The sequence below is a fragment of the Bubalus bubalis genome, chromosome 3 (assembly GCF_019923935.1).
Source record: "Bubalus bubalis isolate 160015118507 breed Murrah chromosome 3, NDDB_SH_1, whole genome shotgun sequence".
Lineage (NCBI taxonomy): Eukaryota > Metazoa > Chordata > Mammalia > Artiodactyla > Bovidae > Bubalus > Bubalus bubalis.
This window is the reverse complement of record NC_059159.1, coordinates 28,874,792-28,894,224: the sequence shown is the minus strand read 5'-3', so window position 1 is coordinate 28,894,224 and position 19,433 is coordinate 28,874,792. Positions and strand designations below refer to the sequence as shown.

The 19,433-nt window shown below is 58.4% G+C and overlaps 2 protein-coding genes across 3 annotated transcripts in view; one reads left to right on the top strand and one right to left on the bottom strand.

Moving 5' to 3' along the window:
• Nucleotides 1–19,433, bottom strand: part of SLC5A10 (solute carrier family 5 member 10) — a 55,104-nt gene that overhangs the window by 11,416 nt on the left and 24,255 nt on the right. The gene's annotated exons all lie outside the window — the stretch shown is intronic.
• The window catches only part of FAM83G (family with sequence similarity 83 member G), a 29,244-nt gene continuing 13,386 nt past the window's right edge, over nucleotides 3,576–19,433 (top strand). The window contains exons 1-3 of one of the 2 annotated variants that reach the window (XM_006048841.3): nucleotides 3,576–3,665; nucleotides 4,148–4,746; nucleotides 17,005–17,172. In XM_006048841.3, coding sequence (XP_006048903.2) covers nucleotides 4,240–4,746; nucleotides 17,005–17,172 — 675 coding nt within the window. In that variant the 5' untranslated portion in view covers nucleotides 3,576–3,665; nucleotides 4,148–4,239. Of the gene's footprint in view, nucleotides 3,666–4,131; nucleotides 4,747–17,004; nucleotides 17,173–19,433 lie in introns of both variants that reach the window. The other variant, XM_044939158.2, reaches the window with a different exon arrangement.

Genomic DNA, 19,433 nt, shown 5'->3' with positions numbered 1-19,433 from the left:
GCTCCATGGAACAGAGTAGAGAGCCCAGAAGCAAAGCGAAAGTGAAGCTGTTAGCCGCTCAGTCATGTCCAACTCTGTGACCCCATGGCCTGCAGCCCACCAGGCTCCTCTGTCCATGGAATCCTCTAAGCAAGAATACTGGAGTGGGTAGTCATTCCCTTCTCCAGGGAATTTTCTTGACTCGGGGATCGAACCCAGGTCTCCAGACTTGCAGGCAGATCTTCTCACATACATGGTCAATTGATTTATGACAAAGGAGTCAAGGATATACAATGGGGAAAGGATAGTTTTTGCAATAAATAGTGTTGGGAAAACTGGACAGTGACATGCAAAAGAATGAAACTGGACTCCTGTCTCACACCACATGCAGAAATCAATTTAAAGGGGCTTAAAGATTTGAATGAAGACCAGGTACCATAAAACTCCTAGAAGAAAAAATAGGTGGTAGCTCCTTGACATCAGTCTGGGCCATGACTTTTTGGATTTGACACTAAAAGCAAAGGAAAAAAAAATGAAAAGCAAAAACAAACAAATAAAACAACTGGGACTACATCAAACTGAAAAACTTTTGCACATCAAAGGACACGATCAACAAAATGAAAAGGTATCTTGAAGAATGGGAGAAAATGTCTGCAAACTGTATATTTGATAAGGGGCTAATATCCAAAATACATAAAGAATCCATGCAACTCAGATTCTAAGACTAAAACCCACAAACAAACCCCCAAAATCTGCTTTAAAGATGGGCAGAGGAACTAAACAGACATTTTCCCAAAGGAAACAAATAGCCAACAGGTATGTGTAAAGTACCTGTACAACATCACTAATCATCAGGGGAATGCAAATCAAAACCACAATAAGCTATCACTTCACACCTGCAAGAAGGGCTATCATAAAAACACGAGAGATAACAAGAGCTGGCCAGGATGTGAAGAAAAGGAAACATTTGTACACTGTTGGTGGGAATGTAAATTGGTGCAGCCACTATGGAAAAAGCATGCAGGTTCCTTAAAAAATTATAAACAGAACTACCATATGATTCAGCAGTCCCACAACTAGGTACATATTTTAAGGAAATGAAATCACCTCCTTGAAGAGACATTTGCACTCCTGCTCATTGTAGCATTGATCACAATAGCCAAGATACGTGAGAGTTGGACTATAAAGAAAGCTGAGCGCCGAAGAATTGATGCTTTTGAACTGTGATGTTGGAGAAGACTCTTGAGAGTCCCTTGGACTGCAAGGAGATCCAACCAGTCCAGCCTAAAGGAGATCAGTTCTGAGTGTTCATTGGAAGGACTGATGTTGAAGTTGAAACTCCAATACTTTGGCCACCTGATGTGAAGAGCTGACTCACTGGAAAAGACCCTGATGCTGGGAAAGATTGAGGGCAGGAGGACAAGGGGACCACAGAGGATAAGATGGTTGGATGGCATCACTGACTCAATGGAAATGGGTTTGGGTGGACTCCGGGAGTTGGTGATGGACAGGGAGGCCTGGTGTGCTGCGGTTCATGGGGTTGCAAAGAGTTGGACACGACCGAGCGACTGAACTAAACAATACTTTTGATGAATGGATAAAGAAGATGTGACGCTCATATAGATATATATGAAAATATTCAGTGACTTCCCTGGTGGTCCAGTGGCTAAGACCACATTTCCAATGCAGGGGGTGTGGGTTCCATCCCTGATCAGGGAACTAGATCCCACGTGCTGCAGCCAAGGCCCAGTGCAATCAAATAAATAAAATAAATATTGGAAAAGAAAATATTATTCAGTCATGAGAAGGAAAGACATCCTGCCATTTGCAACAATGTGGATGGATCTCAAGGGTTATATGCTGAGTGAAATAAGCCAAAGAAAGATAAATACCATATGATATCCCTTATATGTGGAGGCTAAGAATGCCAAACCCATAGAAATAAAGGCTAGAATGCCATGGAGTATCAGTCAGCAATAGAAAGGAATGAGCTACCGATATACGTTGACCCGAACGAATCACCAGAGAATGGATCAGTGGTGGCCAGAGTTAGGGTGGAGATATTTGACTGCAGGGGGACAGTTCTCCACCTAGATTGTGACGGTTGTTACACAAACCTACGCGTGTGATGAGGGTGTACACACATGCACATAAACAAGCACACGTAAGCTGCTGAAATCTGAACCAGCTTTCTGGCTGTGGTTATCGCACTGTGGTTATACAAGATGGCACCACTGGGGAAGACTGGGTGAAGAGTGCCTGCAAGCTCTCTGTTGGCTTTTCAACAGCTTCCTGTGATTCTAAAATTATGGGCAGGTAACTGCAGGGCTGGAGGCCCTTCAGCCCTGAGCGCCAGGACTCAATGAGCCCAGGGCCTCCGACCAGGGGAAGAACAAAAGGAGATGCCAAGGCCCAGAGACAGTCTTGAATGGGTCCCCAGCTGCAGAGGCCATTAGCCAGGCTTCAGGGCTCCCAGTGCTGTGCTCACCCCAGGGGCCACCTCCCTCTCACATCTGACTGTGTGGGGTGGGGGTGGGGAGGCAGGTGTGTGTGCACCTACCTGGGAGGTGCTGGGGGCACCTGAAGGGGCACCGTGTTCAGACACAATGTGAAGCCCCTGGGCCAGGGCAGAGGGCAGGACCCAGTGATGGGACCATAGAGACACTGGGTCGGGAGGCAGCACCACCGCTGAGGGCAGTAGACCCAGGGGAGATGGCCTGACAGGCAGACCGGGGGGTGGAGAGGGTCCTGAGGTAGGTTTTCTAGGGCCCAGGCCTAGAGATGTCAACAGCCGACCCTCTGCAGCACAGAGCAGTGTCCTCAGAGCCCCAAGCAGCCCGTGCATGGCTGGGAGGGGGTGGGAAGGCTGGGCCAGATGCCTGGCTGACTGGCTGTGGCACGCGACGGGGTGAGGGCTGTGGTTGGTGAGGTTTAATGGGCTTTGCTGTCCCCACCCTGGCAGCCTGCTTTCAGATGTGGTCCCCACACACCCCCGTCACCGGGGTCCCAAGCCCCAGGGACGCAGGGCAGAGAGCTGGGCCTGACCCCAGCCTACTGCTGCCCTCTCGGGCCCTCCTCGCCCCAGGGCCTGCGTGCGGCTCATCATGCAGGACCAGTCCTGGGGGGTGGGGGGTGGGGGGTGGGGTGTTGTTCTCAGCAGGAAGCCGGGGCTGGGACCTAGAACTGGGTGCCTGCCCTGTCTACACCAGGCTCTGGGAGGGCCCCTGAGGCTGGGTCAGAGCGGCCCCGCCCCTGCTTCAGAGCCTCCCACCCCAGCACCCCAACTCTACTTCCACAACGGGTGAGCATCTGTGCATGCTTTCTGTCCCACCTGGGAAACTGGACACGGTTAGGTTGGACCAGGATTACCAGCAGTGTGAGGGAGGGGCGTGTCAAGGCTATCACCTTGCTGTGTGTCCTCAGGAGAACACTGTCCCTCTCTGGGCTGCAATGGCCCAAAAGCGCTTGGATTTTGGTCCCTGAGCGGTTCAGAATTCGGCCACCTCAGGCTGGTGGCGGCGGAGAAGACGCGCTCACACCCGCCAGACGTCGGTCCGTCGGGGGTGGGGTGAATGTGAATGTTTCCGGCTCCGCCCCCGGCCGCACGTGACCGCAGGTGGCGGCAGCGGGGTGGGCGGGGCCGCACTTAGTCACTGCCGCCAGCGCCCACGCAGCCCGCGCGCCCGGTAAGCGAACCCTGGCCCGCGCCCTCGACCCCCGACCCTCGGCCCCCGGGAGACCCGCCTGCTCACTTGCCGCCCCGAACCTCCTCCGCGCAGACCCCTAGGGTTGCCGATCTCGGCGCTGGGAGCTTTGGGGGCCCCTTCCCACCCCGGAAGCCCTAGGGATGCGGGGCGCCGCCGAGCAGGTCCAGAGGTCGTCGGAGAGCAGACTCCGAACCCTCCTTCTTGGGAACTTCTGGGGAGTCCCCTGCCGACCCTAGTTCCCCCCAGAAGTAGCCAGGACCTGTGGCAGCTCCAAAACTCCCCCGGGAGGCGGGCCCCCGCCCCCGCCCCCGCCCCCGCCCCCGCCCCCGCCCCCCGCAGGTACCGGCACCCGGGCGGGAGGCGTGCGCCCCCGCCCCCCGCCGGCCCCTCCTCCGCGCGGCCGCCCCTCCCCGGCCCCGCCTGCACTCTGACCCGACCCTGCCAGCCCGCCCCTCCCGTAGGTCCCGGGGCAGAGGAGCGGCGGCGGCTGGAGGCCCCAGAGCGCTCAGCGCCCAGCCGGAGACGGCCCGGAGCTGCGGAGCGTGCGGCCGCCATGGCCTTCTCGCAGGTGCAGTGCCTGGACGACAGCCACGTCAACTGGCGCTCCAGCGAAGCCAAGCCGGAGTTCTTCTACAGCGAGGAGCAGCGGCTGGCGCTGGAGGCGCTGGCGGCCAACGGCCGAGACGCCTTCTACGAGGTGCTGAAGCGCGAGAACATCCGCGACTTCCTCTCGGAGCTGGAGCTGCGGCGCATCCTGGAGACCATCGAGGTCTACGACCCCGGCTCCGAGGACCCCCGCGCTGGCACGCAGCCCCACGGGCCGGAGGATGGTGATGCGGCCAGCGCGGCCGGGGGTACCCCCACCGAGGCCGAACCGCTTCCCTCGCTGGAGTACTGGCCCCAGAAGTCGGACCGCTCCATCCCACAGCTGGACCTGGGCTGGCCCGACACCATCGCCTACCGCGGCGTGACCCGGGCCAGCGTCTACATGCAGCCCCCCATCGACGGGCAGGCCCACATCAAGGAGGTGGTGCGCAAGATGATCAGTCAGGCCCAGAAGGTGAGTCGGCCGGCCGGAGTCCCCAAGAGACGCAGCCGGGCAGGCCTGACCTGTCCCGGTGTCTCAGGCGCCCACATGCGCGCACTAAGCCCAGCCCGGGCTTTCTGCTGCCCGTTGGGCTGCCTCCCTCCTGCCTTCGCCGGGATCCTCGGTTTCTCTGCAGAGCGATAGGGCACCTGGATCCCCTGGCCGCTGACAGCAGGCTGCTCCTGCTAAAGGATCTTTGTGCATCGTTGGGGGGTGTTTCTGACTTCCTCAGACTTGGCGAGCAGGTTCCCCAAAAGAAGGTGCTTGGACGGGGTGGGGCAGGAAGAATCACAGGGCTTTCCCTCACTGTCCCCGGGGATGGCTCTGAGAAGCAGGAGGTTCCTGCGCACACGTACTCCCGAGTGCTCTGGTGTTGCTTTTGTGGATGGTGGAGACAGTCTGGGGCTTGGGGTAGGCATGGAGACTGAGAAGTAGCCTGAGTCTTGCCGAAGCTGGCCTGGAGATCCAAGTTCAACTGTGCCTTTTTCCTTGCTGTGCTGGGTGACTGAGAGCAAGTAGCTCTCCCTCTCTGAGCCTCTTCATGAGCTTTGCAGTGGCAGAACCTTCCCCGAGTGGGAGCTGGGGACTGGCGATGGTGTGTTCCTGGGGGTGGAAGCAGAGCAGGTCCCAGTGAGGGTTGTCAACCTGGATCGAAGGGACCTCAGGCACTGTCTGGACCTCCCGCGGAGCGACCCCTGCCGAGCTGTGCCTTGTCCCGCCTGGATATCCATGCAGCTGACACACTGGCATACCTTCTGAGAAGGGGTCTCTCCACTGGCAGCCAGCCAGGCCCTTGCTGGATAGCCATGACCATAAGCGGGGCCTTCTCTTGCTTCCATGGTTTCAAGGCACATTCTGAGATGACTGACAAAGCCTGCCTTGCGAGCCGTGTTGAGGATTCATAAGCCAGCTCTGGACTCAGTAGAGAGGAGTGAGTGGTCAGCAGTGTCTGTTCTGGCCTTGGCCCGGCAGGGCAAGGTATTTCTAGCTGAATCTAACCCCTTCACTATTCTGGGCCCGCTCAAAACCCAGACAGTGGCCTTGGGGATCATCCTGGCTGACAGGGCCCAGGGGAGCTCTTGGGCAAAGAGACCAGAAGTGGGTCAGGCACTGACAAGATGGCCATGGCTTAAGTTTCTGGAAAGGTGGAGTCCCTGTTTCCTGAGGAGGCTGGCGGGGTCGGATAGCCTGTGTTGGGGAGCCTGGCTCTCGGCCTGATCCCCGGCAGCTTTGGGGCTTTGGGTTTCTGCTCTGTGAAACGGAGGTGGTGGGGATGAAAGCCGTAAGGATGGAGTCGGGTATCGGAGTGAGGAAGAGGTGGGGTGGAGGGACCATCACAGTTTTCAGACTGAATAACCTGCTGTGGCGGAGGGGGGTGCTGCTGGCGTGGGTGCCAGGCTTGAGGTTGTGAAACCCAGTCCCCTAGGAGTGCCTGTTGGATCCCATTACCCAGCCTCCACCCCCTTTTTAAAAATGGAGAAATTGAGACCCTGGTAGAGGGGGCTTGACCTGCCGTGCTGGGGTGCCTCTCCTCCCCACCAGAAGTGGGAAAGAGGTGGATCCCAGATCCCAGACTGCTCGGGAACAGCTGGAAAGTCTTATCACCCCAAAATGGAAAGACAGATCCAGGTCTGTCTCCCCAGGTCCAGACAGGGGAGCCTGGGGCCAGGCTGAGCACCAGGGCCTCCTCCCTCCTCTCTCGTCTCTGTGTCCAGGGCTGAGACCCAGCCATCTCATGCAGCCCCATGCCCCCTGTAACTTCGTCTGCTCCCCACAAAGCCCTCCAAGCTTATCAGCATCACCTGTGTAAAGGGACAGAGCCAGGAGACAGTCCCGCCCAGGCCTGCACCCTGGTCTGTGTGGTCCCCGTCGGTGCTGACCTGCAGCCCCCAACAGGTGGGCGTCGGCCCTGCTTTCATCCCTCCCAGGGTGGGGGCCCACTGACCATGCTCCTGCGGCGTGGCAGTGAGCCCTGGGCTCAACAGGAGGGGCCTCAGAGGCCAAGTGCCTCCCCTTTTGGCCAGGGACACCGAGACATAGAGGACGGGGGATTTGTTCACACCTGATGGGGAGCCTTGCTCCTGCTTTCCAGCCCATGTCTTCCCTGCCATGTCCACCCCAGGACCCACGGACAACATAGTGTGTGGAGGGTGGAGGGGGCGGCCCTGATAATCAGAGCTGCTGTTTACTGGGTATCAGGCACTTTATAGTCTCGTGTAGTGTTATCTGCTCCATTTTCCAGATGTAGCCACTGAGGCCCAGTAGGTTAGTCCCTGCCAAGGTCACCTGGCTAGCTCTTGGGTGGAGAGGTAGGGAAGGGACCAGACTGGTGTTGTCTTCAGACTCTAGACAGGTTCCCTGCCTGTCCTGCCCTGGCCTTGAAAGGACCCAGTGAGGGGCAGAGCCAGGGAGGGGCCGCTCATCCAAGCTGCCTGGGACCCTCCCGTTTCCCTGCTCTGCCGCCTCCTGGCTCGCAGGGCGGGGCCGTGACGCCGGCGGGTGCTGACGGGTGCTGACAGGGCGCTTTGCCCGGGCTGCCCGCCTGGCCGCCAGGAGCCTGACCCGCCTTCTCTCTCCCCATGAATCACCTCTCTTTCCCTCACCCCCGAATCCTCCTCTTGCCCCCAGCACCAGTGCAGGGAGAACACCCTCTCTCCCCATCTGGGATGGAGACCCTGCGGTCCAGCTGCCTGGCCAAAACGCTGGCCCCCTGCCCACCTGGGCCCCTGGGCTGGGGCTGGTGGCGCTGAGTCAGGACAGCCCAGCCCACCACCTCCTCAGCCCAGACTGTCGTCAGCACAGCGGGCCGACCCTGGGGCAGGGAAGTGACACAGCACACACTCAGCCCGTCTCACCGGGAGTGGCCGTGTTCCCATCAGAGCCAACGCTGAGTTCTCTCCTTTTCTCAGGAGATGAGTGTGGAACTAATGGGCCACAGCACAGGAGCCACAAGTACTTGGTCAGGTCCCGGCTCTTCCTCCACCACCTGTGACCCGGCACAAGCCCCGGTCAAGCCATCTGTGAAACGGGCAAGGCACTGGGGCCTTTTAAGGATCTCTCACTCTGACCCTCCTCTGGTAAAAAGACTAGTGGGTCCAGGGTCTGACTCCACTGGCAGGTGGTCCTGAGAAGGCCCCAGAGATAGAGGGTCATCTGCCTGCCCTTCTCCCAGCCCCTGGGAGCCAGGGATTTATCTGGGGAAAAAACCTGCCATGGGGTTCTAACTGCATACCAGAGGCCAGGCCTGTAGCATCACGCCTGGGCGGCTGCAGCCTCTGCAAAAGGGGTGAGGCCGGGCTGGGTCAGGCTGGGGCTGTGGAGGGCCCGCCTTGGCCAGCAAAAGGGGAGATGCTCTAGCAGGTTGTTCGTTCAGGGATGCCCCCCCACGGGACTTCTTCATCAGGGCCCCCGAGGGCAGGGCTGGATCATGTGTGGGTGAGGAATCGGTGGGGTGGGCACAAAGGAGAGTAAGGGGTAAAGCCTAGACCTGAAATCAGATCTCATGCCCGCCAGGCTGGGGCCAGACCCAGAGATGTTACGTTTCTTGCTTGGGGCCACACAGCAAGAAGGGACTGGAACCAGGTTCCATGGTGCCCGAGTGACCCCACGTCTTTTCTGTCTGGCCCCTGCCTTCCCACGCTGCCATCCTAGCTCACAGCTTGGCTCCAGGAGAATAAAAGAGCTTAATGAGGCATTTATTAAATGCCAGCTGTACCCCAGGTGCTGAGTGGGCACTTTGCCTGCCTGGATCCTCCCGGCTCCACAGCATAGGTGTGGTCCCGTCTGTGCAGACGAGGGGCTCGCAGAGAGCAAATGACCTGTCACCCAGCCAACACTGGAGGAGCCTTCCTAGGACCTAGCTCTGGGGGCTCTAATTCCCCTTTCCCTGGAGGAGTAGTGTCTCGGCTGTTCTTTCTGAGCCCTGCCCCTCGTGAGAGCCGTGGAGCCTCACTGTGGGCCCTCAGCTTGAATCAGGGCAGTAAAAGTATTTTCACGAGGCTCCTAGACTCTGGGTTCCCGCAGGAGCAGAAGTCTGACTGCCCCAAGGCCTGGCGAGTACAAAGTGACAGGGAGCCAAGGCCCCTGAGGACCAGGAAGGGACTCTCACTGTCCCCAAACAAGGTGGTACCCTCACAGCCCTGACACCGTGAGAGGCCTTGGGGTGGCCCAGTTGGCTGCTTCCAGGGGCAGCACCAGCCAGCCTCATGCAGTGGGTCTGGGGAGCACTTTCCAGCCCAGAGCCCCAGGTGGGGAACCATCTGATAATATAGTCCCAGGTGCTGGCTCCTGTCTTTTCCAAAGGTTCTTACCCAGCAGCATTTGTGTCTTAATTGAGGTTGAGGAGAGTGAGGAGCAACTCTGCCAAGAAGGAGGGCTGGCACCTCTGGGCTGGGTGCACGCCAGGCTCCAGAGTGCCCGGGCAGGTTGCCCCACACCAGCCGACCCTGCCCTCCCTCCACGACCCTGGGAGCCAGGGCCTGTCATCACTCCCAGGTCACAGGTGATGAGCTGAGGTTCAGAGGGGCCAGGGCCTGCTGACGCTCCACCAGGGTCTTTGTTTTTTCTAGTTGTGGCATGTGAACTCTTAGTTGGGGCATGTGGCATGGGGATCCAGTTCCCTGACCAGGGATTGAGCCCAGGCACTCTGCACTGGGAAGGCCAAATCTTGGCCACTGAACCACCAGGGAAGTCCAACACACCAGGGCTTTGAGTGGCAGGCTTGCACTGAGCTTCTGGTCTTGGGGGTCCAGCAGGCTCGCCCTGCAGCCAAGGGTCCTTCCCCTGGGCCCTCAGAGGTGGGCTGGGCCAGGCCTCTCAGAGGCCCCCTTGCTGAATGACCTTGGGCCTTAGGTTCTTTGTTTGTAAGATGGGGATTGGGCACTGGTCTTAAGGCAGTCACATACATGAGAATGCTCAGTGCGGGGGCTGGACTGCCCCCTACTGGGGCCACACCTCCTTCATCCTGGCAGGCCCTGGCTGGTGGGCTGCACCAGCCTCCTTTGTGAAGTCCGAGTGATCCCCCAGATTAAACGCCACGTGGGGCGGTGGGAAGACAGTCTTCGGTATTGGGGGACCCGTGCTTGAGCCCAGCTCTGCTGCCAGGCCATGCTGCCCGAGGTAACCACTCCACCTCTCTGATCCTCCGTCCCTTCCTGCTCAGCACCATCTGATGCCAGCACCTGCCCCAAAGGGGCTGTGAGATTTGCATGGGAAAAGCATGGTGTCTGGCACAGATTCAGTAAATGCCAGGTCTCTTCCCTCAGCCCTGTCATCCTGATGGCCTCTCCCTGAGGGTGGTCTGGCTTGAGAAGTGGTGAGCCCCCCAGCCCCCATCCTGGAGGAGTTCAAGCAGGGGTTGATGGAACACAGCAGAGAGGACATGGGCCTCCAGTGGCTCGGGAGCCTTGCCCTGCGGGGCTGGCTCTGTGACCCCAGGCAAGTCCTTTCCAGGCCCCCTAAGCTGGGGGGTTAGGACGCTCCATGACCCCACCGTGTCTGTTGCTCGTAGATCCTGGAGAAGCTGAGCTCTTAAATGTTTCAGATTGATGAACTTGAGATTTTCCAGTTTGAAAACTCTTGGCTTGTGCGGGCCTGGGTCTGGATCCTGCACCTGGAAGCTGGAGGCCCCTGGGGGCGGCAGGACGAGGGAGGGGCTTGTCCTCTTGTCTCGTCCACTGGGCACAGCCCTGGTCACCTGACCCCACGCTCTGCAGCCTCTGGTCTCTGCAGCATTCCTGAGCTGTGGCCGATGTCTATCAGACTCGGGGCAGGGCCCACGCCACTGGGCTGGGTGGGACCTGCATGTGCTTCCTGACCCTGGCTCATTGCAGCCATTTGGCGCTTGGGTGGCCTGAATCTCCTTTAATTGGCCTTAATGAGGCTTCTGTCTTAATGGTGCAGAAGGAAGGTGCCAGAGCTGATGACTGTCAGAGGGGAGGGACCGCAGGTCTTCCAGTCCACTCCCCCATGACTGAGGAGGGAAGCGCTGTGCCATAGCCTCCCCTCCCCAACCCCCCAGCCCCCCAACACACTGTAATGTGTAGCAGAGCTGGGCGGCCCAGGCAGTGACTCTCTGGGCAGTGCTGATTGCCAGAGCTTTGTTCTAGGACCCAGGGTGGACTCTGGGAGGCGGCGGGTGGAGTCACAGCTAGAATGGACGCAGGATCCCTTCTGGGAGAGGAGCCAGGAGCAGGAGGCTTCTGTCACCAGCCAGCTGTGTAACCCTGAGATGGTGACAGCACCCCCCCCACCACGCCCCCCACCAGGAAGAGACAGCGGTGCAAGCGACAGCAAGCTAGCCCTGGCTTGAGCTGCATTGTGGCCCTGTATACAGACTTCCTCCCCATTTGCCTGGGAGGCTGGGGCTCCCAGGAGGCCTCCTCCCCAGGCCTTGCAGGTCCTTTCAGCATCAGGGTGGGGAGGGGAGAGGCACCATGTCGCATCGTGGGACATGATGGGTGGGAAACTGAGGCACAGCGGCCGGGGTCTGCCCAGCCCTGCTGGTGGGGGTGGGGCTGGGGGCATGTGTTTCACACCCCAGTGAGCGAGGGCAGCCTCAGCTTCCCCCGCCAGGCCTCAGCCCCTCCACCCGTGTAGGGCTGGTGACAGCCACAGTGCAGGTTGACCAGAGTAAATTCAGCCCTTGTTTCCCTGAAAAAGTCCTTATTTCATCTTTGGTTTGAGAGCCGTTTTCACTGGGTAGGGAATTCCAGATTAATGGTTTCTCCATTCAGTTGCTCCCATGTCCTCTGGTTTGCATTGATTCTGAGACGTCTGCTTTGTTCCTCACTGGCTGATGGTCTTCTCCCTTCTGGCTGCTTTTAAGGTTTTCTCTTTGTCACTGATTTTAAGTGATGTGATTATGATGTGTCGTGGTGTGTTTTCTTCATGTGTCCTCTGCTTGGAATTCATCAAACTTCCTGGACTTGGGGATAAATGAAAAGTCTAGTGGAAGTGTTAGTTGATCAGTGGTGTCTGACTCTTTTCGACCCCATGGACTGTAGCCCACCAGGCTCCTCTGTCCATGGAATTCTCCAGGCAAGAATAGCTAGAGTAGGTAGCCATTCCTTTCTCTGGGGGATCTTCCTGACCCAGGGATCGAACCCAGGTCCCTACATTGCAGGTAGATTCTTTACTGTCTGAGCCACCAGGGAAGCCCAGTGGTTTCCATCAAATGTGGAGATGTTATGGCCTTTTATTTCAAATGTTTTTCTATCCTCCCTCCCCCATCGTGTGCCTCAGCACCTGCTGAAACTCCAGTTACACGTACTCTAGACCTTTGGAGTTGATCCAAGTTCACTGACACTCTGGCCTTGGTTATTCTGTCTTGCTTTTTTTTTTTTCTTTTCTTTTCTGTGTGTGTCATTTTGGATAATTTCTACTGATAGGTGTTCAGGCTCACTAATCTTTTCTTCTATAGTATCTAATCTTCTATTAGTCCCATCCACTGTATTTTTCATCTTAAATGCTGAAACTCTCCTCTTGTGTTTCAATTTGGTATTTGTTTAAAAAAATCTTCTATGTCTCTAAGTAACTTTTTGAGCATATAGGATGAAGTTATAACTGTTCACACTTCTTTGTCTGCCATTTGTATTTGTTCTGGCTTCACTTTGATCCATTTTTTTTTTCCTCTTGAGGCTCATTGTTTTCCTGTTTCTTTGAATGCCTGGTAATTTTTGATTGGATACTAGACTTGAAAATTTTATGTTGTGGGAGTTGTTTTGTATTTTTTTTCTCCTTTAAACATTTTGGAGCTTTGTTTTGGGATACCGTTCTTGGAAACAATGTAACACTTTGAGGCTTGCTGTTAAGCTTTTCTAGGTAGGACCAACGCAGATTTAGTCTACTATAGAAGCTGGCTAACAATGGACCAAATCTGGCCTACAGCCTGATTTTGTAAATAATGGAATGGAGATGTATACATTTGTTTATGAGTTGTCTGTGTCTATTTCTGGAATTGAAGGGGGTGTCAGAGACACATGGCTTGCAAAGCCTGAGACATTTGCTACCTGGCCTTTATAGAAAAACCTCATGGCCTTGGGTCCAGGGCGTGTTTGCCCATCACGTAGGTGGTATCCTCCTGGGGACCCTCTTGCAGGTCCTTAGAGCCTGCACTTTGTTGGGGGAACGTAAATGACTCCTGGTCCTGTATGATTACCAGCCATTGTTCCAGCCGCTTCTTTCCAGCAGTTCTGTTCCAGTCTTGGTGGTTTCCTCCACCACTGAGAGAGTGCATCTCAGCCTCCAGTTGAATCCTCAAGAGGCAACTCTGTGGCATTTGCTCTGTGCAGCCCTCTCCTCTCCTCTGTCCTGAAAATCCTGGTTTCCAGGCTCTGAGCAAACTTCATCTCCTCAACTCCGGGAGCCCCCTGGACTCTGCTGTGACCTGGAGGTGGCTGGGGCAGTCCCGCAGCTGACTGCCTCATTTGTCTCCCTTCTGCGCAGGGTCCCTGCACTTACTGTGCTGCCTGTTGGCCACGGCTTCACAGATTTTTCTGCCTGGTGTTTATTGCTAAGGCAGGTGGGTAAGTGCAGGCTCTGATATTCCCTTGTGGCTGGAAGTGGAATCCCAGGTCTTGAAGGCACTGTGCCCACTCTTAGGACAGTCTGCAGCAAGCCCCAGGTGTTCCTATGGGTTGCCCTCCGGTTGGCAGAAAAGGAAGCAGAAATGGTGGGCAGTGATCTCCAGCCTGTCCACCTGAGGGTGCTGTGGGTCCAGAGGGCTGGGGTTGGTTCCGTCTGCTGAGCACAGCTTCTGGACCCTGAGTGGCACTGTGCCTACAATTGTTCACTTCATCTGCCAATAGCCATGCAGGTGGGTGCTGCCATCACCCCACAAGGAAACTAAGGCCTTTCCTGAGGTCACACAGCTTTCTGGGAGGACAGTCTAGAGCCCACGCTGCTACTGTCCTGTGTCCACCTGAGCCTTAGTGACAGATCCAGAGATCCAGACCCACCTCTTGCTTTTCCAGGTGGTGAAAGTGCCCAGTGAATGCTGGGGACTTGCCTGCCGTGCATCGTGTCTCTGGTGACCTCTGGGCTCCAGGGCAGGTGGGTGTGACTGTCTCCCCTTCCTCTGGGGAGCACTTTGAGGGGAGAGACCCCTGCTGGCCCCTTAAGCTTCTGCAGGCATCTCCGTGGTCTTGGAGTGGGGGCAGGCAGGACCAGTGCAGAGGGAAACTGTCCATGCAGTCCTGGGTCTCAGGGTCAGGCCTTGGAGAGACGGCATGCCACTCAGTGGGTTGCTGTGGCTTCTCCAGAAACAGACGTGGAGCCTGCTCACGGCAGCCTTTGAGTCAGGGTTTGAAGGACGGGAAGATGTTACCAGCGTTGAGGAGGAGGGGAAGGTGCCTGGTCAGGAGGACGGTGGGCTCAGCTGAGGCGAAGTCTGGGGTGTGAAGGGAAGGGTTGGTGGAGTCAGAGCCCCTGTGGCTTCTGGGCCTCTGGGGAGAGATGCTCAGAGGCTGGGCCATGATCTTCCAGTGGCATGGAGACCCCGGGTCGCCTCACCACTGCCCCTTCTCCCCCGCCCTCCCCTGCCCACAGTGCACCTCTGCCCCAAGAGGGGTTCTGTGGTCACGGGGGTGGGGTCTCATGAGCAGCGGCGGGGGTGTCAGAAGCCTCAGGCTGAGAGTCAGCCCGCGAGATAGGAGCCCCGAGCTGGTGGCGCAGAGGGAGGTGGGGCAGCGGTGGTCAGAGCTGCCTCTCAGAACCCGTGGACACAGCAAGAGGCTGCGGCCTGCCTGGATGGGCTGTGTGGGGCACCCAGACCGGGCATAGGAACTTGGGGTTGCTCAGCAGGCACAGCCTTGGGCATCATCATCCCCATTTCACAGATGAGGAAACTGAGACCCAGAGAGGCTGCAGCTCACCCATCCTGGATGGCAGGCTGGAGTCCAGAGCTCCATCTCTCTTCCTGCCAGGCCACCTGAGCAGGTTGTTAGGCAAGTGAATGAGTGGCTCTGTACCTCAGTGTCCTCGTCTGTAGAATGGGGGCAATGATCCGCACCTCACAGCATGTCTGAGGACTGTACGAGGTAGCGATTGTCAGGCAGAAGTTGCTTTGGGCGGGGCACAGGGCCCTGGGTTCTCATCTGGAGTCTCTGACCCTAGAGATGAGCATTCAGGTCTCCAGGCCTCTGAGAAAGGTGGTGGCCCCCATGGACAAGCCTCAGACCCCATCCTCCCGAGCACCAAGACCCCTCTCCAGCTCCGCTGGCACCTATACAAGCCCTCCTTTGACCCCTGGCACTGAGCCCAATGCCTGGGACCCCATGGGGCTCCACTGGGGAGAGAGGGGCAGGCCCCAGCAGACCCAGCCCAAAAGCAGGCGACCTAGACCGGGTACCCTCCTGCCTGGGTGTCACGGAGAAGGCGCATGTGGGGTGGGTCCTGCTGGGCCATGTCCCCCAGCCCGGGCCCAGGGCATGTCCCCTTCTGGCATGGTTGGCGGAGCCTGGACCTAGGCCTGCTCCAGGAGCAGTGTGTTAGCGGAGCCCTCCCCAGGCTGGCACGTGAGGCCATGCCTGCAGAAGGGCTGGAGTCACCATGGGGCGGGGGGTGGGGGGGATGTCCAGGTGAGAGGGTCCCTGCTGCCACCCCTACCCCACCCTGTGTCCCTGGGTTCCTGGTGGAGCCCAAGGGTGTGCTGAGCCCACCAGCTCTGATGCCGCATCCCATCTGTCCTCTCGTCCACCCCCTCAAGCAGTCTCGGCCTTTGCACACATCCAGGGATGGGGCGCTCACTTCTTCTCAAGACCCCAGCCTATTTGGGGTCAGAGATCATGTCCCTCAGCTGGTGCTGCCACTGCCCCGCGGCCCCCCAGCCCTGCACAGACTATTTCTGCTCCCCGGGCTTGTCTGAAACACCCCTGAGGGACTCAGACAGTGAGTTGTGGTTCCCCAGGAGCCCTGGCTGGGGCCATGTGAGGAGGCTGCGTGTCTGTTCAGAGAGGGCAGGGCAGGGAGGGGCCCCCAGCAGTACTGGCTCTGGTACAGACGTGTGACCAGCGTCAGCAGGGGCCCGGGGCCCAGGAGGAGCCCTGCTGGGCCTGCAGGGGCCGCGTGAGCTCACAGGAGTGTGCGGGCACGTCTCCAGCAGGCCCTGGGCCTCCTCCTGGCAGGGGTGGGGGAACTCTGGCTCCCCTGGGCCTGGTTGCTTTGAGCCTGTCTGTGCCCAGCTCACTGTGCGGCCCAGTGCACAACCCTGCCCGCCTTTCGATGGAAGACTCTTCCAGGGGGCTCTCAGACCCAGGATGGAGCCATGGCACTGGCCTTAGTGAGTGGGAAGGCTCAGCAGCACTGGACCCTGGTCTGCTGTGTTCCTCTTGCTGCCCAGTGGGGCAGGGAGGGCAAAGGAGAGAGACTGAGCACCAGAGCCTGCTGACCACTGAGCCCTGCCAGGCCTGGCACCTGCTGACCACCCCACTCCCTGGCCCTGCACTGCCAGGGCCCCTGCACACCAGGCCTGGGCGTGTCTCAGCTGGACTGGGCTGGGCGCACTCTGACCTCTCGGTTCCACCCAGAGCCAGTCCCGAGGCTGAGGTCTGCTGCTGTGGCACAGATGTGGTCAGAGGACAGGAAGAGCACATGCACTCTGGACTCTGTCCAAACCAGACTGGAGAGGTGGCGGCGAGGGAGCCTGTCCAGGGACCGATGACCGGTGGGCGGCCGCAGCCCCCGCCTTCCTCCCTGGTGCTGACACGTCTGGCTCATCTCAGCTTCCTGAGGTGGCGGGTGGAAGGCGTGGCGTGGCCTGCCCGCCTTGGGAAAGCAGCCCAGGAGGGGAAACAGGACCGAGCTCTGAGCCCCGGGAGCAGGGAGGGCCACCCAGTTTTGTGGGGGCAGCCAGGGCTTGAACCCCAGAACTTGCCCCCTTCCCACTGCGGGGCCTTGAGTCAGCTCCTCTGGGCTCCTCAGCACCTTCCCCTTCCCTCCACATTCCTCACCTCCCAGTCACTGGGCTTGGTTTTCTGCGGTCTTGTGTTCTGGAAAAGGCAGGCCTGTGGACTGGGCCTGCCCCCATCCCCTGCTGTCCAGAGAGTCCAGCCTGTGCCACCCATTGGGCATCTTGCAACCTGAGTGTCGGTCCTATGCCTACAGCCTCAGGGCCAGGATAGCCAAGGCCTCAGGGAGCAGAGCCAGAGTGGGCAGGTGTGGGAGAGGGTGGTGGGCATGGAGGCACCTGTCCTCCTGGCTGCGTGGCCTGACGGTCTCCCTTCCTGTTCGCAGGTGATTGCTGTGGTCATGGACATGTTCACCGACGTGGACATCTTCAAGGACCTGTTGGACGCTGGCTTCAAAAGAAAGGTGGCCGTGTACATCATTGTGGACGAGAGCAATGTCAAGTACTTCCTGCACATGTGTGAGCGGGCCCGCATGCACCTGGGACACCTAAAGGTGAGCTGGCCAGTCTTTCAGTTCATTGACAAATTCTTGGAGCACCTGCCATGTGGGTTGGAGCCGAGCATGTAGAGTTCTGTGTCTAGGGCTGCCCACCAAGTGGTCACGTGGCCTCTGCTTCAGTGCCCTGGGGACAGGACACTACCTGCCACCAGGTGTCAAAGCCCACGTGAGGTGCTCCTTCACCAGTGTCTCAAAGCAGCCCATGCCGCAGTGGTTGTCTGTCTCTGCTTGCTCCCCTCCAGTGACAGGGTGCTCACCCCTTGGCTCTGGCAGCTCACACGCCAGCTGGAGAACTTCAACTCAGGAAGTCCTAAGCCCGAGTCTGTCTCCACATCACATCCATCCATAGTCTTTAGGACCCAACAGAGGAAGCTTCCTTGGGTTGAGGTCAGGGAGGGCTCCCTTGGAGGCTGCAGAGTTGAAACAGACTTGAGGAGCCAGTGGAATAGAAAGGGCCTTCCAGGGAGTGACACCGGAGATGGAGACGGAATTCTCAGGTTGGGCCTGGGTTCCCAGCACTGCTTTGCTGTGTGTGGCCTGGAGCACGTGACCTCCCCTCTCTGGGCTCAGTGGTCCAGTGCAGCGGTCGATGGCCCGTGTGGCCGGGCTCTTCTGCTCAGACACCCTGGCATCTGGTGCCTTACTTGAGGCCTTCCTGGCGATTCAGACGGTAAAGAATTTGCCTGCAATGTGGGACACCCAGGTTCAATCCCTGGGTCAGGAAGATCCCCTGGAGAAGGGAATGGCAACCCACTCCAGTATTTTTCCCTGGAGAATCTCATGGACAGAGGAGCCTGGCAGATTATATTCCATGGGGTCACAAGAGTCAGACATCACTTAGCGATGAACACTTTGGGGGTGGAGGGAGCCATTGCTTGGCACCTGTGTGCAGCTCACTCCCCAGGGTATAGACCAATGACAGCGGATCCTGTCACAGCCCTTGTCCTGGGCCCTTGATATGGTTACTAGGCCCCCCTCTTGGCAGCCGGCAGGAGGGGTGGCCATTCCACGTTACCAACTGGGGATGTGGGCACTGCCAGGTGTCACCCCTGCCAGTGAGCAAGGCATAGGCACAGGGCCAGCATGAGCCCTCTGGCTGAGCATAGCTTCCGATGGGTCAGAATGCCTTGGGCAATGCCAGCCGGCTTAACAAGGGGCTGGGCTCCAGCGCCCATAATTAGTCGGCTTTGTCCAGTGACCCCCGTCCCAGCTGAGTCCTTTCAAGTGGGTGTGAGCTCTCTGGGCAGTGCGAGTCTCTGGCTGTTGGGACATTTTTATGTGGTCTCGCTGGTGGGCTGGCCGGCTGTGGTGCCTGCCGTGTAATTAGTACTGAGTGCCAATTCCTGGGGCAGACAGCTCAGGCTGGGAGGTCCAGAGTGTGGAGGAGGTGGCTTCTGAAAGGTGACCGCAGGGGCCTTGTCCTGTGGGCAGGAGATCACAGAGCCTCAGGGCTCTCATCCAGCCCACTCCTGTGCTGAGAGGCCAACCGGCCCCCTCCTGCTGCACCCCTGCCCCGTGCCTGGCAGGAACCCTGAATACATCACAGCTGTCTACCCTCTGAGTCCCCCACTCCACATACAGATGAAGAAACAGGGAGGAGGCTAGTCTGTGCAGAGGCTCCAGTGCCCCTGCTCTTTCAGCAGGGAAACCCTGATGCAGGTTCCTGGAAGTGTCCGGAGCTCCCAGAAGTGGGCAAGTGGGGCAGGCCATCCAGACCAGGCTTCCCAGGATGCTTAGGGAAACTGAGGCCAGAGGGAGCCTGTGACTTGCCCAGAGGCGTTCTACCAAGTTGGAGCTGAACTTAAAAGCCAGTGATGGGAGGTCGGCGCAGACAGGGCCATACACCCTTGGTGCCCAGTGTCCTGGACTGAGGCTGCACCTGGCAGGGGGTCACCCTGGTATTGGCCATGCGGCTGCCCCCCTTCTGGTGCGAGGCCCACCTTCCTGAGCCTCCAGGGCTCCGTGGCCACCAGGATGCCTCGTTGGGTGGTTTGAGGGTGAAAGCAGATGAATGATGGCTCTGAAGGTGCTCTGAGTGACGGGTAAGCACATGGCTGCGGCAGCAACAGCAGTTACAAACCCCGGGCCCTGGGCCGAGGGCAGGAGGCTGGGAACGAGGCTCCAGCCCAGAGCATGGCCCAGCCTGCCCCGCTCACCCTTCCCTGCTCTGCAGAAGGTGGCGGGTCCATAGGATGACACACTCTGGAGCTAGACGCTGTGGGTCGACCAGGTATTTTCACTGGAAGGAACGTGTG